This window comes from Prosopis cineraria, unplaced genomic scaffold (assembly GCF_029017545.1).
Source record: "Prosopis cineraria cultivar Desert tree isolate PC_DT_omini unplaced genomic scaffold, ASM2901754v1 PC10, whole genome shotgun sequence".
NCBI lineage: Eukaryota > Viridiplantae > Streptophyta > Magnoliopsida > Fabales > Fabaceae > Prosopis > Prosopis cineraria.
In genome coordinates, this window is record NW_026555341.1 from 36720901 (window position 1) to 36741045 (window position 20145).

At 32.2% G+C, this 20145-nt stretch overlaps 2 protein-coding genes and 1 long non-coding RNA gene across 3 annotated transcripts; all 3 read left to right on the forward strand.

Annotated features, from left to right (window-relative positions):
- The first annotated feature begins 1176 nt into the window (after positions 1–1176).
- On the forward strand, positions 1177–2108 carry LOC129284588 (MLP-like protein 328). Its single transcript, XM_054920113.1, is given in 3 exon segments — positions 1177–1436; positions 1566–1628; positions 1631–2108. Coding segments are annotated over 3 exon segments (432 nt in total). The 5' UTR covers positions 1177–1252; the 3' UTR covers positions 1816–2108.
- A 6708-nt stretch (positions 2109–8816) lies between these two features.
- LOC129321660 (uncharacterized) lies at positions 8817–9839 on the forward strand. The gene is made up of 3 exons (XR_008596056.1): positions 8817–8952; positions 9080–9298; positions 9386–9839. It is a non-coding gene; the product is annotated as an uncharacterized LOC129321660 (long non-coding RNA).
- Positions 9840–11322: 1483 nt separating this feature from the next.
- Positions 11323–19041, forward strand: LOC129321953 (pentatricopeptide repeat-containing protein At4g28010-like). Its single transcript, XM_054967966.1, is given in 6 exon segments — positions 11323–12667; positions 12670–13758; positions 14377–15041; positions 15136–15590; positions 16461–16566; positions 16662–19041. Coding segments are annotated over 2 exon segments (2190 nt in total). The 5' UTR covers positions 11323–11505; the 3' UTR covers positions 13698–13758; positions 14377–15041; positions 15136–15590; positions 16461–16566; positions 16662–19041.
- The last annotated feature ends 1104 nt before the right edge of the window (positions 19042–20145 follow it).

Sequence of the window (20145 nt, forward strand, 5' to 3'; positions counted from 1 at the left end):
AAAATACAAAGAATTCAAATGTTCACAAAAAATAGTACAAATGCTCCTACAAGATCTAGCTGGCATACTTTACCCTCAAACCAAGTGAGATGATTTCAGCAAGCATAGTACAACATTCTTGACATTACCATGTTTCTCATATATAGCAGGGAACCAGAGCTTGTAAGTGTGTGTTTGGTTTTACATTGGAAACATTAAACCACCAAAAACATGATTCAGTGGTTTCCAAACACATGCTCTAACCTCAAATCCATGCTGCTTATGGTGGCCATGCTCCATATTAGGCCCATTTGTCTAGAATTTTCTTGATTGATATTGTAGTAGACTATTAGGTATTAATTGGTTGGAAAACAGAATAAATGCAGGAAGTTGACAGATGTATTAAATATTATATGGTATAGGTGGTAATGGTACATACAGTAAACGCACAAGCCTTTCGTGATTCCTGTAAACAGAGGTTGGATCTCTCCTTGTAGTATATTTAGTCACGTCACGTACATATATATGCTCAGCTAACTATTGGAGATTTTTATAGAATCCACTGGTTCTCTTGCCAGCCGCATATTGCACAGCATCAATGCATGTATCTAAATATATATACATATATATATTCACAAAAGTGAATGCCGTATTCCGAAAGAAACACAGAAAAGAAATGATGAGGAATTAAGGATAAAGGTGCTATATATATATATATATATATTACAGCCGAGGAAGGATACTAGTCCTATACTAAAAATAATTGTCTTTCGTTGTTAATGCAAGCATCTTCTGCAGTAGTGGAATATGGAAAAGGAAAGGCAGTTATCAGGCAGCACATATTCAACCACATGGAATCAAATGGCCATAAATAAAGTACAATCACATGGAATCAAGGAAAGGACCACCTGGATGTGTAATAATTACAGAATCACAATTCTTCATTATTGAGCAACATCAAATGAACTTTCTGTCAAATTATAGAGTTAAATCAGTCAAAGTTCTCAATCACCATTGCAACTTGCTACTGCACATATTACTAATGTGATAGGTCCCGCATCTTTAGGCTTAAAGAAGCATGCTTTATTAAACTGACATAAAAATATAGACAAGAGACAAGATATATGGATGTTTTATATTCAGGGTCATGATTATTAGAATCAACAAATTAAATAGTGGTTCCAACACCATCTGGGGATTGTTATAAATAGCAGCAGTAGAAAGGAAAGTGCTATAACCTGAGTTGGATTATCAGAAGCGAGCAAGCTAAGCAATGGCTCAAGTTTGTGTGCTTGAGACTACTAAACAACTCAGAGCACCTCCTGAAAAGCTCTTCAGCCTTCTCAAGTCTCAAAACCAGAAAATACCAAACGCCTCTGACAAGGTTCATGATATTGAAGTTCTTAATGGTGACTGGGTAACTCCAGGCTCTGTCAAGCTTTGGAAGTTTACCCTAGGTATGTATATATATTATACCATCTTGACACTATCCTGAATATAAATAATTCATGCAGCAAGCATATATATATATATATATATATATATAACTTGAAGTTTCATACTTTGAAATTTGCACGTACGTACAGAGGGGAAAGAAGAAGTATTTAAGGAAAGAGTTGAGGTGGATGAAGAAAACAAGACTCTGACTTATACAGCATTGGGGGGAATGTAAGGGAATTGTACAAGAGCTATCGCTTGATCCTCAAAGTTGAGATGAATGGAACTGTCAAGTTACGAATCGAATACGAGAAGCTCAATGAAGATGTCCCACCTCCTCACAGATACCTTCACTTTGTCCTCGATCTTTTGAAAGAGATCCAACACAAACTAGTTTGAGCGTTTTGATATATATAACCTTTGATCAACAATATATTTTATATAAATGAACTAGCTAGTGTGAGTTCCATGACTGTGCTCATGAATAATATAGCTTGTTAGAATTTTATATTATATATAAAATGGGGATGATAGATACGTGGACTGTAGCTAGCTAGCTAGTGATGGTGTGATCTATGCATGAATGATATTCATGCAACTATGATAGTTTTTGAGTTTATATTTAGTATGCAAGAATGATTTAAGTGTGTAGGTTGGAAGAAATAATTATATGCAAATGAAACCTTCATATATATGTTTTCAATGTTAGGTTTTTTTTTTCTAATTAATAATTAATACATTGTCTTACAAAGTTGTGTTGTAGGTGCTAGTCGTATCATGTAAAGGGTGGTCTAAATAAAACTGGGAATAACATTTTAACATAATTCAAGAAATATTTGTATAATTTTTCTATAAATTCATATTTAATTGCAAGGTATAATTCATTAGCTTTGCATTTAATTGTAGTTATTAATGACCCAATTTTGCAGGGAAAATTAACATAAATTAATTTTTTCCAAATAAATATTTTATTTAAATTAATTTTCTAATATTGAAGAAATGATAATTTTAGAAAAGTGAAGAGTTATTTAGCATTTTATCTAGCATTTTTTAATTCAGAGTTTGAATTTCAATGAGAAAAAATGTAGTTTTATTTTGTTTTAAATTATGAAAAAACTTTGTCCCTTTTCTTGTAATTTTTTTAATGTCATTTCTTATAGTTTTTCCAATGATTCCTTTTTTTTCAGAATTTATATTTCTTATGCGAAAATAGAGCACTCGCAGTTCATTTCTTCCCTTCCTTTCACCGACCTGAACGTTCTGATTCTTCACCACCATTGCACTCCTCCGCCGTTCTTCCCGTCTCCGCTCGCCGTGGTGCTCGTGCTGTCTTGCAACACTAGCTGTAATCTCATCTTCTTCCTCCCCTGCATGTTGTTGCTGATGATCGCTGCTGTGGTGGAGGTTTTGTTGAAGTCACGATTTTTTTTCACTTTGGTTGTTGCCATCGGAGAGTGTAAGTGGCAGGAAATTCCTTCCTAATTCCTGCTCTGTTTGTGCGTTCCTGAGCGTGTGCTGCCATGGTTTTGTGATTCTTTCCCCTGCTTCTGTTGATTTCTTTCTCTTCCCCTTCTTTGCTCTTGCTGATTCAGGTTTGAAGCTTCGAACCTTGCTTCTTGTCAATTTCATGTGTGTGCACGTTTAAGTCGTTGAGATTTTAAAAATTTTCCCTATTATTTGATCTACTGCCATGTGTGTCTTAGTTGGGAAGGGATATGATTTAATATGAGGATAGTCTAGGTTAAGTTTTTCTTGAGTTTAATTGACCCTTGCTAGAAAATTTGATTGACGAAAAAAAAATAAAATATAACAAACCCAAAAGTTATATTGTAGATTGTTGGGATGAGCTTTAAAGCCAAAAGCTTAAAAGTAAGATTTGAAAATTGATGCCTACAAAATGTTTGATTAAATGTGTATTAGAAGGAGCTCGCTGGGTTATGTATTTCCTGCAATCTCATTAATCTCTTAAGAAACACAACTAGCTTAAATGCTATTATTTTTTAAATTTGAGCTTGGTGCTGTGAAGAAATTGGGTTATGAAGCTAATGTATAATTAATTGAGTCTTAAGAGTTATATGGTGGGTGATTATAAACTATGGTATTGTTTTATTACTTAATTTAGAGGGTGCACTTAAGCTGTTCGGTGAAATGGATTGTAGAAAAATTTCAAATATTTATGGTGATTAAATGGGGTATATATAAGTAGTCACACTTGTAGTTATAGTTGATTGTTGGCAATGGAAAAAAAAAAATTGGGAAGACAAGTTAAGATTTGATCTTAGTGTTGGATATAGGAGTTGAATTAGAAAAGCGTGATGAATCTAATTGTGATTATTTAGGAATTGTTGGGTAAGTAATTCAATGATTAAAAAGTTTTATTGAGTTGGTTGAAAATTACGCACATGAAATGCTGGATACAAAGGTCTAAGTGAAAATCATATTTCAAAAAAATTGAGAAATGAATTATGGCCAAAGTAACATGGTGAAACTATATTGTGCAAATTTTGATATCTTGGAATTTTATAATTCTTGGCAGTTAACTTTTAAGTGACATAAATAATGATGCTTGGGGAACTTAGTGTTTTTAAAAATTGATTATGGTTGTATTGATGTTGAAAGGAAGTTATGAAACTTATAGGAAGGTTATTAAAATATTATTATATTTTTATATATAGCACGTTTGGAGAAAGAGAATCTTGATTGAGGTTGTAAGAAGAGATGTTGAACTTTGAAAAAATAGCAGGTAAGTGAATAGTATCTTAACTGAATTATCAATAAAATTATTTTTTCGTAATATTTTTTTACATGGATAATTTAATAACAAATTATATTATGCATTTAATACTTTGTTAATTAAATTGTTTTTTTCCTTGGAAAATTTGAATTATGGGATGTTGAAGGATATTTGAATTATGGCATGTGTATGTATTTTTCCTTATGAAGGATACTTTCAAAATTAATGAGGTTATTTTTATCAACATTGGTTATTTTTGGGTTACTCAATATATGTCATGCATGGACATTAGTTATGAAATTTTATTTTAATAAGTTTTTAATGTTCAAAACTATTCATGTGAATTTGACTTTGAGAATGAAAATTGTATTTTGAAAGCGATAATTTTTTCACATATTTAAAAATGAATTTAAAAGGAAATTTTATACAGAATATTGGTTATTAACGGTAGCTTCGTTAGCCTTTGGCATACCTTGTTAATGACTACTCCCTCCATTAAAAAATGTAAGGCATTTTTAATTCAATCTCACTCCTCAATAAAATAGTTATCTATTTTTAAACTAACTCCATCTTTCTATATTTACTTTTATTAAATACCCTACAATAAATATAAATTCATTATCAATAAGGGTATTTTTGAAAAAAAGGTAATGATTACATCTCAAAAAACTAAAAATGTCTTACATTTTTTAACACCCAACTTTTTAAAAAATACCTTACATTTTTTAATGAAGGGAGTAGCTAGTTTGATATTGTGAGTTCTGTTCTCATGTATGTTATTCGTAAGTCTCATATCTTCATTTGATTTCGTGACTTTGAGCCGCATTTGGTTAGCATTACTCTGATGGACTATGTGTCCATGATTATTTTATAGTTTCGAGCCGCATTTAATTAGCATTATCCTTATAAATTGTATGTCCATGTTTGTCTTTATGACACAAACCGCGTTTGGTTATTTATCGTCGTGGACTCACAATTCATATTTGTTAATTATTCTGATAAGTTTCCAAAAACATGAGCTTTGATTATTTGGAGATTTCATATTACATTGGTTTTAATTAAAGATGCTTATTTGTTTTCTTAAGATTAAGTGATAAAGACATTTAATATTATGGTTTAATGGCTCAAGATTCCATTTAAAGATATATGGAAATCTTTTGATTTCAAAGTTTATTAATTATTTTATATGAAATTGTTGTCTTTTTAGTTTATATAACGATTTTAATTTATTCATTTTATTATTTTAAACCTTATTATTATTGAAACGTTATTCATTGAAAGGTATTTGGTTTGGTCTCAAGTAATGTAGCTAATATTGTTCGTCTTGCTAACTATCAAGGGATTTTTTGCTGAGTTGGGTAGAGATTTGTTTTGTAAATATTTCCTTTGAAAGTAATTATGAAATTTATATATTATGTTTTAAAAATATGATTAGATGCTCCATATAAATTGTAATTAGGGTCCTTACTTTTGTCATATACCTTGTCTATTAGTTGGAAAGAGTAGAACTCTTGGTTGTTGAAATTTTCTGCTTGAAATTATATTATAAAATTTTTAGGAGGTCCTGTTTATTGAGAAAGTTCTACTAAAATTTCTTCAAAAATATGAAGGCATTTATTTGAAGGAAAAATATTAAAGATATCCTAAATCCAATACAAATATAATTACAATTTTTTAAAAAAATTTTTAAATTAAGGCTTAAGAGATATGTATTTTATACTTATATCCTGTGCCGGTCACTTTCATATTTTGGGGCATGACAAGTTGTCTAACTTAGTGATAAAATTTTGCATACCCCAATTTTTTTTATATATAATATATAAGATCTATAAAAAATCAAAATATTAAGCATAAAAGAGGATATTTTCATATGAAATAAACTCCCTAATTAAAGTCCACTTTCCTAAAGGAGATGAGTGAAGCTGATGTTCTGTCGATCAGAATTGGCAAGTGTTTCTGTTTAGAGCGGACATTCATAAAGCTTGCAAGCATATTTTAAGCTTCCGATCTATATCATTCGCATAAATGATTGAATATAAAACGATATACTTGACAATAATTGGATGCTTAATCATTTGTCGAGTTTGAAAAAAATGAGGAGTCGATTCTAGCTTACTGTAAAGCCCCGTCAATTGCATGCAGAAATTAATGATCTTTTAAGCTTTGAACTTATTCTTGGGTCCAAGAGAAGCTACTCTGGATTATTAGACTAATACTCATTATTGCATCCAAAAACATATAATTAATCATAATTAATTAATCTATCCCACGTCGATATCATATCTTTAAATCAAATCATTAGAGCACAAAGAGTACAAACAAGCAGTAGGTCCTGTTGTTTTGAAGCATTTTTGCAATATGAATAATGGCATACAAGCTGAGCTAGCTAGCAAGAAGAACTTTTGAACCACTTCAATTTACATGATTTGTCATAATTAATCCAATAGTTCAAGTGATGAAGATGCTGTTACTTGCATTCATATCTCTAAGTAATATTTACTCCAAAATCCATGAATAAAAACTGTTACAACCGAAGTATTTATCCCTCGTTTAAATAAATAAGTTCGCTAATATAATAAGGAAATTAGTTAATGTAATTTATGTTTATTTAATACAATTTGCTTTTTGGACAAAAAAAATACAATTTTTTTAAAAAACAATTGTAAGGCGGGAGACTAGCCAATTTTACAATAGTAAATTAACAATTTTAAATTTCTTAGGGTTAAGAGTTATTTTTATCTCTAAACTGCATATGAAAGATTAAAAATATTTCTAAACTTAATTATGAATCAATTCTGTCTCTCAATTTTAAAGATTCTCTTCATCATCACTTTGTCAATTTTTCACATTACATTTTTTTAATTTTTTATTATAAAATATAAAAAATGATCTTTCAAATAGAAGTTGAAGAGTAAAAATGACCTTTAATCTAATAAAAAAATTAAAAAATAGTGAAACTCACTTATGACTAACAGATGTTAAATATTTTTAATGTCAAAGTGATGACGGAAGGAGTCTTAAAGTTGAGAGGAAAAATTAACTCATAGTTAAATTTATAAGCATTTGTGATCTTTTGTGTAAAAAAAAAAATTCCTTGACTCATTTTCTTAACATAATTTTTAATCAATAAAAATAAATATTTTAATATTTGTATCCAATTAAATAATGAAGAGTTGCAGTACATCTCGATCAATATCACAAAATCCAAGCAAATAGATCCGCATATCATAAATGGGCCAAATGGATAGAATAATGCTTTCATTAAGAGATTGATGCTTACCATTTGTCACGATCACTAGTTTGATCATGGTAAAAAGAATATGAAAATATTTTAGACATAAATACTCAATTAATATTGCCTCAATGACTCAAGTACATATAACCAACCACTATAGCCATAGACATGAAATTATTAGGTAAATGGAAAGCAATCAACATGGAAATATGAACAAGGGGTCAATGTAGAAAAAGCGTACAGAAAGTAGAAGCAGAGCAAAAGTTCAGAGAAAAGCAAACTCTAAGAGGAAGACGGTTCACAAATTCTTTGATAGCCTCTCTAGTACTCTTCTTCAGCTCTTTTTTTTTTTGCATAAACTAATTTGGACCTCTCACGAAGAGACCTTACGGTGATAGCAAAGTACCAATAAGACTACCTCTTTGAAGTCTTGTTAGTTATTGTGTTTGTCACTCTCCAGAGTTCGAACTCTCGCCCTTGGGAATGCCGGTCGTAGTCACTTCTAACTCACTCAAGCCCATTTAATAAAGCTTTGGGTTCATTCTATCCATTAGGCCCATTAGTGACATTTCCTTCCTCATAAAATGGACCTTATCTTCAAGGTCCAAACTTGGAAGAATAACATGAAATGAGCTCAAGGTTGTACAAAAGTTGGATCAAGACCATTATGAGAAATTGAGACGTGATAGGCCCAAGTGCAGTGAATTAGCATCCATGAATAAATAACATCTCGTGCCAAAGGCCATAGTAGCAAGCATCATAAAGGTTTCGGGAATATCCTCAAAGCCCAAGGATGCATTCTTGAATTGGTGATAAACAAAATAGGCCCAAGTAGCTTTCACATGCTTGAACTGTTGTGGCTTTGCCACGAAGGACAGATAGAAATATTGGACAATAGTAGCTCGGACAAAAACAAGCTTTGGAATTTCATTGTCTATCTTGAAGCTTAAATATTTGGTTCTAAAATTTCCTCTTTGCACGATGGCCCAAACAAAGCCTACCCATATAGGAGGATCCAAGCCATTCCAAGAAACAAAATTGTAAAAGACCCTAAAAACTCGATGATGAGTGCTTAATGGAGATGCATATGTAACACATACAAAAAGCATAACAACCTTCTCCATGAAATCCTGTAGAACATTATCTTGATGTTTTTCTTCAATGTCAGTGCCATCCCATGCAATTTGGTCTTCTAAAGAAATGAGAATATCTTCCCACGAAAAATTAAGTAAAGTGGAGGAAATATTGGCAAAATCCCACAGCATTATCCTGAATATTAAACAATGAACAATTCTTGCACTTTGGCCACGCATATATTTGCAATAAATAATTGTATCAGATTCAAAGAATTGGGTTTCAACTATATATGGCTTTATCAACGTGAATAACCGATGCTTTGATAAACAAATTCATCTTGTGATACAGGTCCAATGCTGTCTGCATATGCTCCTCAAACTGTCGTGGTATCTCAAGTATTATGACACGTAGCTTGGGAGCTTTTACCACACACCAACCCATGTTATCCAATGCTTCACAACGGATGAAGGAGAAACAAATAAAGTAATTGGTAATAACGTTGGACAAGAAAGTATATTCTTTCTCCTAGACATCACATAATAAAATAAAAATTGAGGAAATTTTGGGTTAATCTTTTTAGAATCATTTGATCCAGCATGCTTCTCGTTAAATGACAGCAATGGAGCAACAAGTTGAGACTCATCCTTTAGACAGACAACGGAAATCTTATAGTGGAAATTTGTGCCCATGAAATTTATGAGACAAGAAAACGTTATAAGGCACCCTGCAACATCATCTTCGAAGCAAACAACAGCTAAGCGTACAAACTCCCATGAAATAAATGCTAGCATCCAACTTCAGCAATACCAACTAGCTGATGCCTACCTAATACAACGGTACCAAAATCTACAAAATCTTTAAAGACCACAAAGATTAGGCTCTCTATTGAATTTTCATGAGAGAATTTGTGTGTGGCAAAGCAGGTAAAAACCAATTCTGTGTAGCAAATTGTGGAGGAGAAATGAACAACGAAGGATAAGTAACCCGATCAAAGACCATCCTTAAACTCAAGCTAGTAATAGCTTGTTGCTTAATTGACACTTCAGCAAAACCATGAGCCAAGCATGTGAAGAATCAGGAAAATTGTTGGCATTCCATTGATGGTGTGGTAAAACAAGGCATATGGTGTGGCCCTACCTCAAAACTGACATATGCGCAGTAGTTAAGTGATTCCCATTGAACAAGATTTTCAAACTGAAGCACATTCCAGGCATACAAGCGAAATTCATCAAGATTGACAAGACCAAAACCATTGAAATGATCATCTGCACCTCTCCTTAATTATTGCGGGAGCGTTAATGCTATATTCCCTAAAAATTTTGGTAAAATATTCGGCTAGTATAGGTTGGGATAAGTATTTCACAATTATAGAATAGGATTTTGTCTCATGGAGAATATAGGACCTATTTAAAACTATTTTTATTTTATTATTCTGAGAATTGATATTTTGTAAAATATGTTTTGAGAATAAAAAATAATAAAAATATATTTTTTTTATTTTTTCTTATTTTTCAGAATAATAATTCCAAAATATCTAAAAGATATTTTTTTTATTCTCTATAACAATATTTTATTTTTTATTTTTTAAAATATTTTTTAAAAATACGTTATCAAATATATTTTTTTTATTTTTTTATTTAGGAGAACATAAAACTATTATTAAAATAAATTGTCAAATAGGCTCATATTCATTATCTTTTTGCCACAAAAAAAATTGTATAGAGATGCATTTATCATGTCACAGCATGCCAATCATGTCATTGTGCCTTTCCCAACCAATACATTCAAGCCATAACTAGATTCAACAACTAAGTTAAGGCACTGAGCAAGTTGAGTTGGTAGAAAATTGACCTAGCACCAACCATCAAGTCGAAGTTGAACAAAAAATGCTGAAATGAAGTCAGGAGAATCTTTAGCAAAAAGACCTATTGACCTTCAATAGCCTCTCCACTATTCTTCTTCCGCCTGTTAATTGTAATTACATACCTTGATTTCTGCCCCACACAAGCCCATTTTTTATAAAGCTTTGGGTCCATTCTATCTATTAAGCTCATTCATAACACTGCACCAATTTGGCTTTGCACATATGAGATCAATAAAATTAAACATTTTAACATTTTTTATCCAACTAAATAAAGAAGAGTTTTGGCCAAAAAAAAACTAAATAAAGAAAAGTTGCCGTGCATTTTGACCATAAAATCCAAATGGATGACCAACATGGGTTGAGTTAATTGAAAAGGACTAATTTTTTATAATGTGATGAATCAATATTTGAACTCTATTTAAGAGAAGTATTCACATTTAATATTTAATTATATCTCGAATAAAATTTTCTTAAAAAAAAAGATAAATCAAAACAGATGGATCTGCACGAATTACGGCCTTTCTTGTATGAGATCAATCTTGTTATGGATCTAGGTTTATGCGCATAACTCACTGCAGTTACATCAGTTGGGGTAAACTTAATTAAGTTTCTAAAAGGTCCTTTATATTCAACCAGCCGAGCAAAATATTGGGATCTCTTTCAGCGTGACATCTATCTTTTCCTTCAAGATTACTGTTTTGTTTCAGTCTCTAGACTTAATATTTTTCTTTTATTGTTGACATTAACTCCCTTTTTACATGTCATTTTTTAGCTATTTTTTAGTATGTAATTATTGGCTGCTTATTAATATAAGTATCTGACTTTTTATAAAAAAATATTTTTTAACAAAATATTCGTAACGGACTGAAAATGAATATGGGTCTTAAAAAAAAATTCTGCCGGCGAAGAGAGATTTGTTTGTTTTGTTTGTTTGTTGTTGTGGGGGACAGAACCGGGAAAGAGGGTTGGGTAGTCGGCTAGCGGGACAAGGCAGGCAGCATTTATGCGATCTTTACTCGGTTTTTTTTTTTTTTTTTTTAAGACCAGCTGCGATCTTTACTCCTTTCTCGCCGCCATATCTCTGTTAAGTTTTCAAATTCTGGAGCCACCGTTAATCAACGAGTTCCGGGTTTGTCTTATTCTTTTACTTTTTGAGCTTTTGAATTAGCTATACGGATTATGGTAATGTCAAAATTGCTTCTCGCTCCTCGTACTGGCGGTTCTATTTCCCGCAATGTTTATGTGTTTCATGTTAATTTCAAGCCCTGGTCTTCAATTTCTTCATCTGCTTCAGTGGATGAATTAGAGTCGCAGTTAAGATCACTCTTTGAAAACCCTAATCAATTCTCCGAGGCAGTTTCCCTCTTTCACCGTGCTGTTGATTCTAATTTGGTGCCTTCTGGTTCAGCATGTAGCTTTCTCATTGATAACTTGAGGAGGGCGAAATTATATTCCATGGTCTTCTCGGTTTATTCTAAGATGAGCGTTCTCGGTGTCTTGCCGAGTTTTACAACATTAAGTAGTTTGGTTGATAGTTTTGTGAATAACCATAGGCCCAAGTTAGCATTGGGGGTCCTGGGGATGATGATCAAGCGTGGTTTTAAATTTCGTGTGTCTAATGTAAACCAAATATTGCAGGGCTTTTGTAAAAGTAATGATATTGGGAAGGCTATGGACATTTTAAGTGAAATGAGGAGGAATGGTGTCCTACCGGATAGAATTAGTTACAATACACTTATTAATGGACACTGTAAGGCAAAGAATATGAAAGAAGCAGTGAATTTGTTCATGGTAATGCAGCAGCAGGATTGCCCACCTGATATGGTGACCTTTTCCATTTTGATAGATGGTTTTTGTAAAGATGGGGCAGTGGATGAGGCATTGACTATGTTGGAGGAGATTGAGAAGAAAGGTTGGAATGCAGATGTATTTATGTATAATTCACTCATCAGTGGATTTTGTAAAAAGGGAGAACTTGAAAGGGGCAAAGAACTTTATGATAGTATGTTGAGAAAGGGAATTACTCCTGATGCATTCACTTATAACTGTCTAATTCATAATTTTTGCAAGAATGGACAGGGGCAAGAAGCCTCTAAGTTGTTGAATGAAATGACAGGCCGGGGAATTCATCTTAATGTCACTACTTATACGTGTTTAATGGATGGACTTTGCAAAACTGGAAGAGCTTCTAGTGCTATGGAACTGTTGAATTTGATGCAAGAAAAGGAGGAAGAGCCAGGTACTGTTACATATAATGTCATGATAAATGGACTTTGCAAGGAAGGTCACATAGACGATGCACATCAGATTCTGGAAATGATGATCGAGAAGGGGAAGAAACCTGAATAATTACATACAATACATTATTGATGGGACTTTGTGGTTTCGGGAAGATTGATGAGGCAATGGACCTTTTCAAGCTAGTGTTGAACCAGGAATTCCATGTGACCCCAGATGTAAAGACCTTTAATCTTCTAATCAAGGGACTTTGCAAAGAGGAACGCCTAGGCGATGCTGTGGAGATCCATTCTACAATGGTTAAAAGAGGTTTCATAGGTAACATAGTGACTTATAATATATTGATGGATGGGTTTCTAAATTTGGGAAAATTTGATAAGGCCATGGAATTCTGGAAACGTGCATTAGACTTGGGATTGGTTCCAAACTCAGTGACCTACAGTGTTATAATCAATGGTCTGTGCAAAATGCAATTACTCAGCATGGCAAAAGGAATTTTTAGTAAAAGAAAGGATGCTGGGATTAGACCATCAATATACGACTACAATGTACTCATGAAATCTTTATGCAGGGAGGGTAGTTTGGAGCAGGCTAAACTCTTATTTAAACACATGAGAAATGTGAACCATGAGCCAGATGTTGTCTCCTTCAATACAATAATTAATGGAACTCTCAAAGCAGGAGATTATAAATATGCCAATGCATTGGTAGTGGACATGGTTAAAATGGACTTAGTTCCTGATGCTATTACCTTTTCAATCTTAATAAAAGAGTTCTCCAAACGTGGGCATTTGGATGAAGCAAATTCACTGCTTGAGAGGATGATTGCTAGTGGTCATACACCAGATGCCTTTGTATATGATTCCTTACTGAAGGGCAATAGCTCAGTGGAAAATACGGAAAAAATCATTTACTTGCTCCATCACATGGCTGATAAAGGTGTTGTTTTGGACTCAAAATTAACTTGTACTATCATAACTTGCCTTTGTGAGAGCTCAAAAGATTTTAATATAATGGAGATTCTCCCTACTTTTTCGCGGGAAACATCTAAAGGAGCGAGTGTTACGTGTAATGAGCTCCTAATGAAACTGAACAAGGCTCATCCAGAGCTTCTCCTATTACAAACTTCATGATGAATTGTACTTTCAAGAGTGCTTGTTGATCCTATGTTTAGCTCTGTCGTGGTGATCTTGAGTAAGGATCCTATTGTCCTTTTTTCCTTTTAGAAAATAGATTTGGTTGTGATGCTTTCTCTATTGAAATAGCCATATTCTTGAGGTGGTTAGGTTGTTGATTGATTGTTATCTTTATTTTCTGGCATCTATCCAGCCTTCCTCTTTCTCCTTTTTATTCTTCCTGTGTTATTTTCTCCTTCTTTGTCCAATATTATGAAAGTTTTGATGAGTGTCACTAATTAGATTGGGAGAAATTGTAGAATTTTGGAACTTAATTTTAGTAGATCCTGTTGCCCTGGTCTTGAGATGATTATCCAATCAATAATTTGAGTCAGGTCTATTAGAATAGGCTTTCCCTTAATTTCTTTTATATTATGAATGTGCTTTTATTTAATATTTCCCTGATGTGCTGATGATGTTACTTACGCCAATACACTCTGTGAACTTATGCCACTTGGGTACCTATCCTTTTATTTTGGGTTAAATTTAAGAGACGAAGCAGAAATAGATCATGTTATTCACTTTTAGGACACAGAATTTGTAGAAAACGACGAATTTGTTGTTTGAACATATGAGTACCTTATGGGAAAAAAGAATTGAAAATACAATGTGATTGTTGCTATCTCCTTCTTTGCAGATCTTTTTGAAGATGATGCACGCTATTTCTTCTCCTTATGAGAATGAGATAATTCCTTCTGCTGTTTTTGCATTGTATGGTGGTGGTACAGTTGAACTCACAACTTCTACTAGCTGAGAAATGTAAATGAAGGATGCATTTGATTTTAAATGTGATAATTTGTTTTAGCTTCCTTCTGCTGCAAGAGCTGCATGCAATGCTTAAGTAATTATTATTGCTTTGGTGTGGGAGTATTAGATGATTCTCTACGCAAGATAACTTTGAATCAAACATATGATTGTTTACGAAGGAGGTTCAAAAGATTGCTAAGTGGCTAGGTGATCTTTAAGGTGCTTGTTTCTCATTAGTTGTTTGTTTCACTTCGACCTGGGCATGTTTCTTTATTACCTCTGTCTGGGATCCCTGTGGTTGATATTGACAACATTGAGAAGCTTTGTCAGATTTGTTGTGGATATGGGACTTGCGATTTTCAGACTATCCATTTGGTTGGTAGAGAGGATTGTTGTAAGTCTTAAAAGGATGGAGGCTGCTGTCCTAATAATGCGGTGTCAAAGTCAAATAATATTACTCAACCAGTTTAAGTGGCCATGGCAATTTTCTTCAGAACCTAATTCTCTGGGGCTAAAGTTTGCTGGTAACGATTATAGGCTGGCCGATGTTATTAGGTATCCTTGATTTCATTTTTGTATCTTATTATATTCCTTGGATTTCTCTTGTTCTTTTGCATGTCGATCACTTTATGTACTTATGGTAATGCAGGATATTGTATTGGGAAGAACTTCTAAAAGTACAAACAGTCCTCGGAATATATAAATATGTTCCAGCGCTAGAATTGGAATTAATTCTGCCTCCAAAACTGGCTATGAACTGAAATTGATTCTCCTTGATAAAGTGCCTAAAAGCAGATTGACTGTCCTATCTTTATGTACAAAATATACAAGTTAACTAAATTAATTATGGCATTTCCAAGGTGGAAAAATTAGTTTCGGTCACTTTTCTCACGGTATTTAATACGCCAACTGTTTTTGATGTTGTTCTCTTGAAAGGTGAGGCATCCCTCTAAGATCTGGACTTTTATTTGTAAAGCGTTGCCCAATAGGATTAATATAAATGACGTGTCACATTTTTGTAGGACTCAAATGGCTGTTTCCTCTGAAGGTGTGTACTGAGATTTTGCAGTTCGGAGACAACAGTAACATTTTCTGACATTCGAGGTAGCTTGGAATGTTCGAAATCAACTTTTTATGTTTTAGGCACAGTGAGTAAATAAATCTTTTAATCTATTTTGTGTTAAAGTACATTTTTTTCTCTATTCTTTTTTTCAAGGAGTGCTAGGCATCATGTAGAGGCATTTTTTCCTCTAAATTATTTTTTAGAAGAGTAAAGATCTCCCTCAGTTATTGATCTATTAACAGGGGGGATTTTTGTTCCTCTAACAAATGGTTGAGGTAGAAAAATGTCCCACTTATTAGTACAGGATATTCATTGCCCCTTGAAAGAAAGTGTAACGGTAAAAATGTACTTTAACCCATCTATTTTAGAGTTTCGTTTTCAAGGAAGGGTTTTAAGATCCTTTGGTAGTCTGATGTTCTTGAGTGGTTGTAGTGCTTATAATTGGATAATTATGGCATGGGTTTATATCTCTTTCTGTCGCATTTCTTGTGGGAAATAATTGTTTATGTGGCTTCTCTGTGGTTATCAGTCATGGTCACTTAAGGATTTGCTGAGAAATTGGTGAGGTCTTTGTAATATGATTTTCTCTTGTCCTTTTGTTTTTGTTGATCATCTGTTTTAGAGGATTTCCCGGCTTCCTAGTTGTCAGGGATAGTTTTGTTTTTTGGAAAGTTTATTATGCACTTGAGATTTCTAATGTGAAACTCATAACATGTTACTTAAACAATTTCTATTTTAATACTTTTATTCAAGTAAGGATAGAAGGGTCATTTTCTCTCAAAATCATGTTTTTCCATTTCATTTTGAAGCTCTGGCTATTTGGAAATTACCCTCAAGAAAGCTTCAATGTTTTCTCATACATTAAACAACTTAGGACCAAACTAATGTACGTTTTTTAACCCATAATCTAGCTCTTCACAGGAAAGGGAGATTCAGACGCTCACGCACACGCGCGCGCACAGACATGTTAATAGCTAGCTATCCCAGTAGCAACACTATCTTCCATGCTTGGTAGAGGTATTAACTTGTCACCCACCTCATCAATTCAGTCATTTACTTTAAGTTAATACTGTTTATAAATTTCTAATGTTTCTTTCCCTGATTTCTGTTAGGTTGTAACTTTGGTGTACACTGGGCAGCTATTGACAAAGAAGAATTGTGTTTGGGCCATATCTGTTATGCTATTCTGCAATTCTGGTACTATACCATCATTGGTTGTTTTTTTTTTTAATTGAAAATTTCCTTTTTTTTTTTGGCTCTTCCATCCTTTACGACCACTACTATCACCTGCTTAATTTGATTTGATGAACATTACAATTTAGTTTTAGGAACATACTCAAATAAAAATATTGAGTTAAAATACTGATGGGAAGAATAAGAAAAAAAAAAATAAAGATATTGAAGATTTGAGAAGATTGAAAGATCAAATATATTTTATTAATTAAGAACATTTTGTTTCAATTGTCATAATATTTGAATTATTGTTGTCTTTAAATATTTATTGCTATCTTTTCATTCAATTTCAATATTTTTAGAATTTCTTGCATTTATTTTTAAGGTTAAGGTTGAGGCATGCTTTAGCTCATTTGATTTGTACACACATTTGATTAAATAAGAATTATTATTATATTGCCTTTGCTATGAGTTTTCTCTTCTCTCTGTTCTCTCTATTGATCCCTTTCTTTCTTTTCTATATTCACTCCTTCTATTCCTTCCCCATTCTGCATCAATTGCTATTAGAGCCAAAGTTCCCACCACTCTACTTCTATTATCAAACTTCTTCTTAGTACCAATAATCATTATACGAAAAGGCTTTGAAAGATAAGTTTATAACTTAAGACTCCTTAAGTTACTCGGTAAAGTCCTAAATCTTAAGTCCCTTGCTATTTGTCTTCTTTCCTTATTCCATTTGTCTATTATTCTTTTTTGTTTTCACTTTCCTTTACTTTAAACCATTCTACTATATTTTCTTCCTTTTGATATTATTTTGTTTTTCATATTTTGTTTCCTTCCTTTATTTATTCCATTTTTCCTTTCCTTCATTCACTCCTTTGATTTGATCCTTAAAAAAATTCACCTTATAAATAGTTATCTATCCTAGGTTAATTGAAGTTTCTATTGGTTTTCCTGAGGGGTTTTCAAGTCCCCTAAGGTCGCTGTGAAGACTTTGCTTAAATTGTTACTTATTTAATATGTTTGATCCTTGAGGAACTTTTGAGTTCTCGAAGGGTTAGAATTGTTGAATAGGGTCTTCATCTTTTAGGTGAGGGTAACTTGGGAACCTTTGTCTCAAATAGGATATTTGAGCCTCCCAATAAAAAAAAAAAAAATCTCACCTTCCATTTCCTACAATCACAAAAAAAAAAAAATCACCTTCAATCATGATATTATGGCCTCACTTAATTAAGTCGATATGATTATATTAACTATCATCAATATAATTATCATTGTCAATATGATTATGTTGATTTTCACTACTATGATTATGCCAATTATGATTAATGTTACTATCAATATGATTTGGTGGATCAACCAGACTTGAATTTCATATGTTCACGTTTTGAACTTGTGAAAGATAAAATTGATGAACTCCAAAGCTCCATTCGATCCACATTAAAAGAAGGGCATTTGCTATCAAGTTGAGAAAGAGAAGTTATATCAAAAGAAAATTATTCCTAATCCTTTTGATAGTATCTTAAAACATAGAGACCCTAATATTTTGACTTCTGAAGGAGATAATATGTATAACCAAGACCATATGTACCTATATTAGTGGTGCTAGAGAGTAATATCACTGTTGATTTTGAGATTGAGGCATGTGATGACATAAAAATTAAAGTTTGGTTGAATCATATTGAAACTTTTACTCTTACCCTAGATATAAGGATTGTTGACATTCAAGAGGCAACTCTCAACCAAGAAGAAGAGAAATTATGGAAGAAAATTTTACACATGGTAGCTAAGAATTTTGAGGCAATTAATGATGGTATCCAATTTCAACCGGCTCTTGCTCTGCCTAATTCGTCTCCTATGCCCTTTAGTACTGATGTTATTGCAAATATGGAAGCACATACTGTTCTTGAACCATATGATCCTGTCCAATATTATTTTATAAACTGGAAAGGATTTTCAGATTTGCATGTTGTGTTCCTATATGCTCAGATTGTTCGCTATTCTCTTGATGCCATTTATTGGTATCTAATTTGCTGAAAAGGGTTTCTGCATGAAGACACAACTTGAAATCTCTTGATCTCATCATACTCCCAGAGAATATCTACAATTTTACTCTTCGGAGGAGAGTTCTTCAAGCAGGGGAGAAATGATGGGAAGATTAAGAAAAAGAAATAATTAAAGTTATTGAAGATTTGAGAAGATTGAAAGATCAAATATATTTTATTAAGATATTTTATTAATTAGGAATATTTTGTTTCAATTGTTGTAATATGTGAATTATTGTTATCTTTAAATATTTATTGTTATCTTTTCATTCAATTTTAGTATTTCTAGAATTTCTCACATTTATTGTTAAGGTTGAGGTTTATATATAGCGCTTTAGCACATTTGATTTATACATATATTTGATTAAATAAGAATTATTGTTATCTTGTTTCTGTTTTGAGTTTTTTCTTCTCTCTATTCTCTCTATTAATCTCTTTCTTTTTTTTCTTTTTTTATATTCACTCCTTCTACTCCTTTCCCGTTTGCATCAAATATGTTGCATGAGAAGTGCAATTAGTTACTTAAACGAATTTCAGTGATAAAAGAGGAAATAATTACTTTAATAAAAAGGTTTAGCATATTAAGCGCACAAAACTACAGAAATAACATGAACACATCAATTAGTGCATGCGTAATTTATAGGAAGTTTTGCATAATCTCTATTTTTTTTCATTTTAAAGAGGTGGTGTTTTTTTTTTTAATCAAGAGTTGTATTATAAAAATGTTGCTATCATGTACTGATAAGTATGAAAAAAATGCTCCCCCATCTTACGATACACGCCCTTTTGGAAGAAAGATTTTATTTCGTATAAAAAACTTGAAGCAATATTTATTAATATTTATCTTGTTATCGGATGTCCCCGGAGGGACATTAATATTTCTCTTGTTATTAAACGGTTTACTTCAACCATTTTAAATGAGAGGCAAATTTTCAAATGTCACTCACGTTTGGCCCAAAAAAAAAAAAAAAAACTCTCTCCCCCATTTATGGCAACATTTCTTCGGGATCCTTTTTGTTAATAATAATTTCTTCCATATCCTTAGTATAAGGTATCTTAGCTAAGACGATTCTTTCAATTACTTTCAATAATGAGATGTTAAAGTATGCAATTAGTTTTTTAATTTTATACAATGTTTAATTTTGAGTCTTTTAATTTTATGAAGTATATTTTTAGTCTATAAACATAATACTATTTGTTTTATATTAACAAATTTTAATATTAAACTTTTAAATGTTGACAAAACATTATTAAATATTGATATATTAATTTTAATTTTTTTAAAATAATAATGATTGATATAAAAAATGTTCATTTGAAATAAAAAATGTTAGGGTTAAAGAATGGAAAATATACTTTATAAAATTAAAGGATCAAA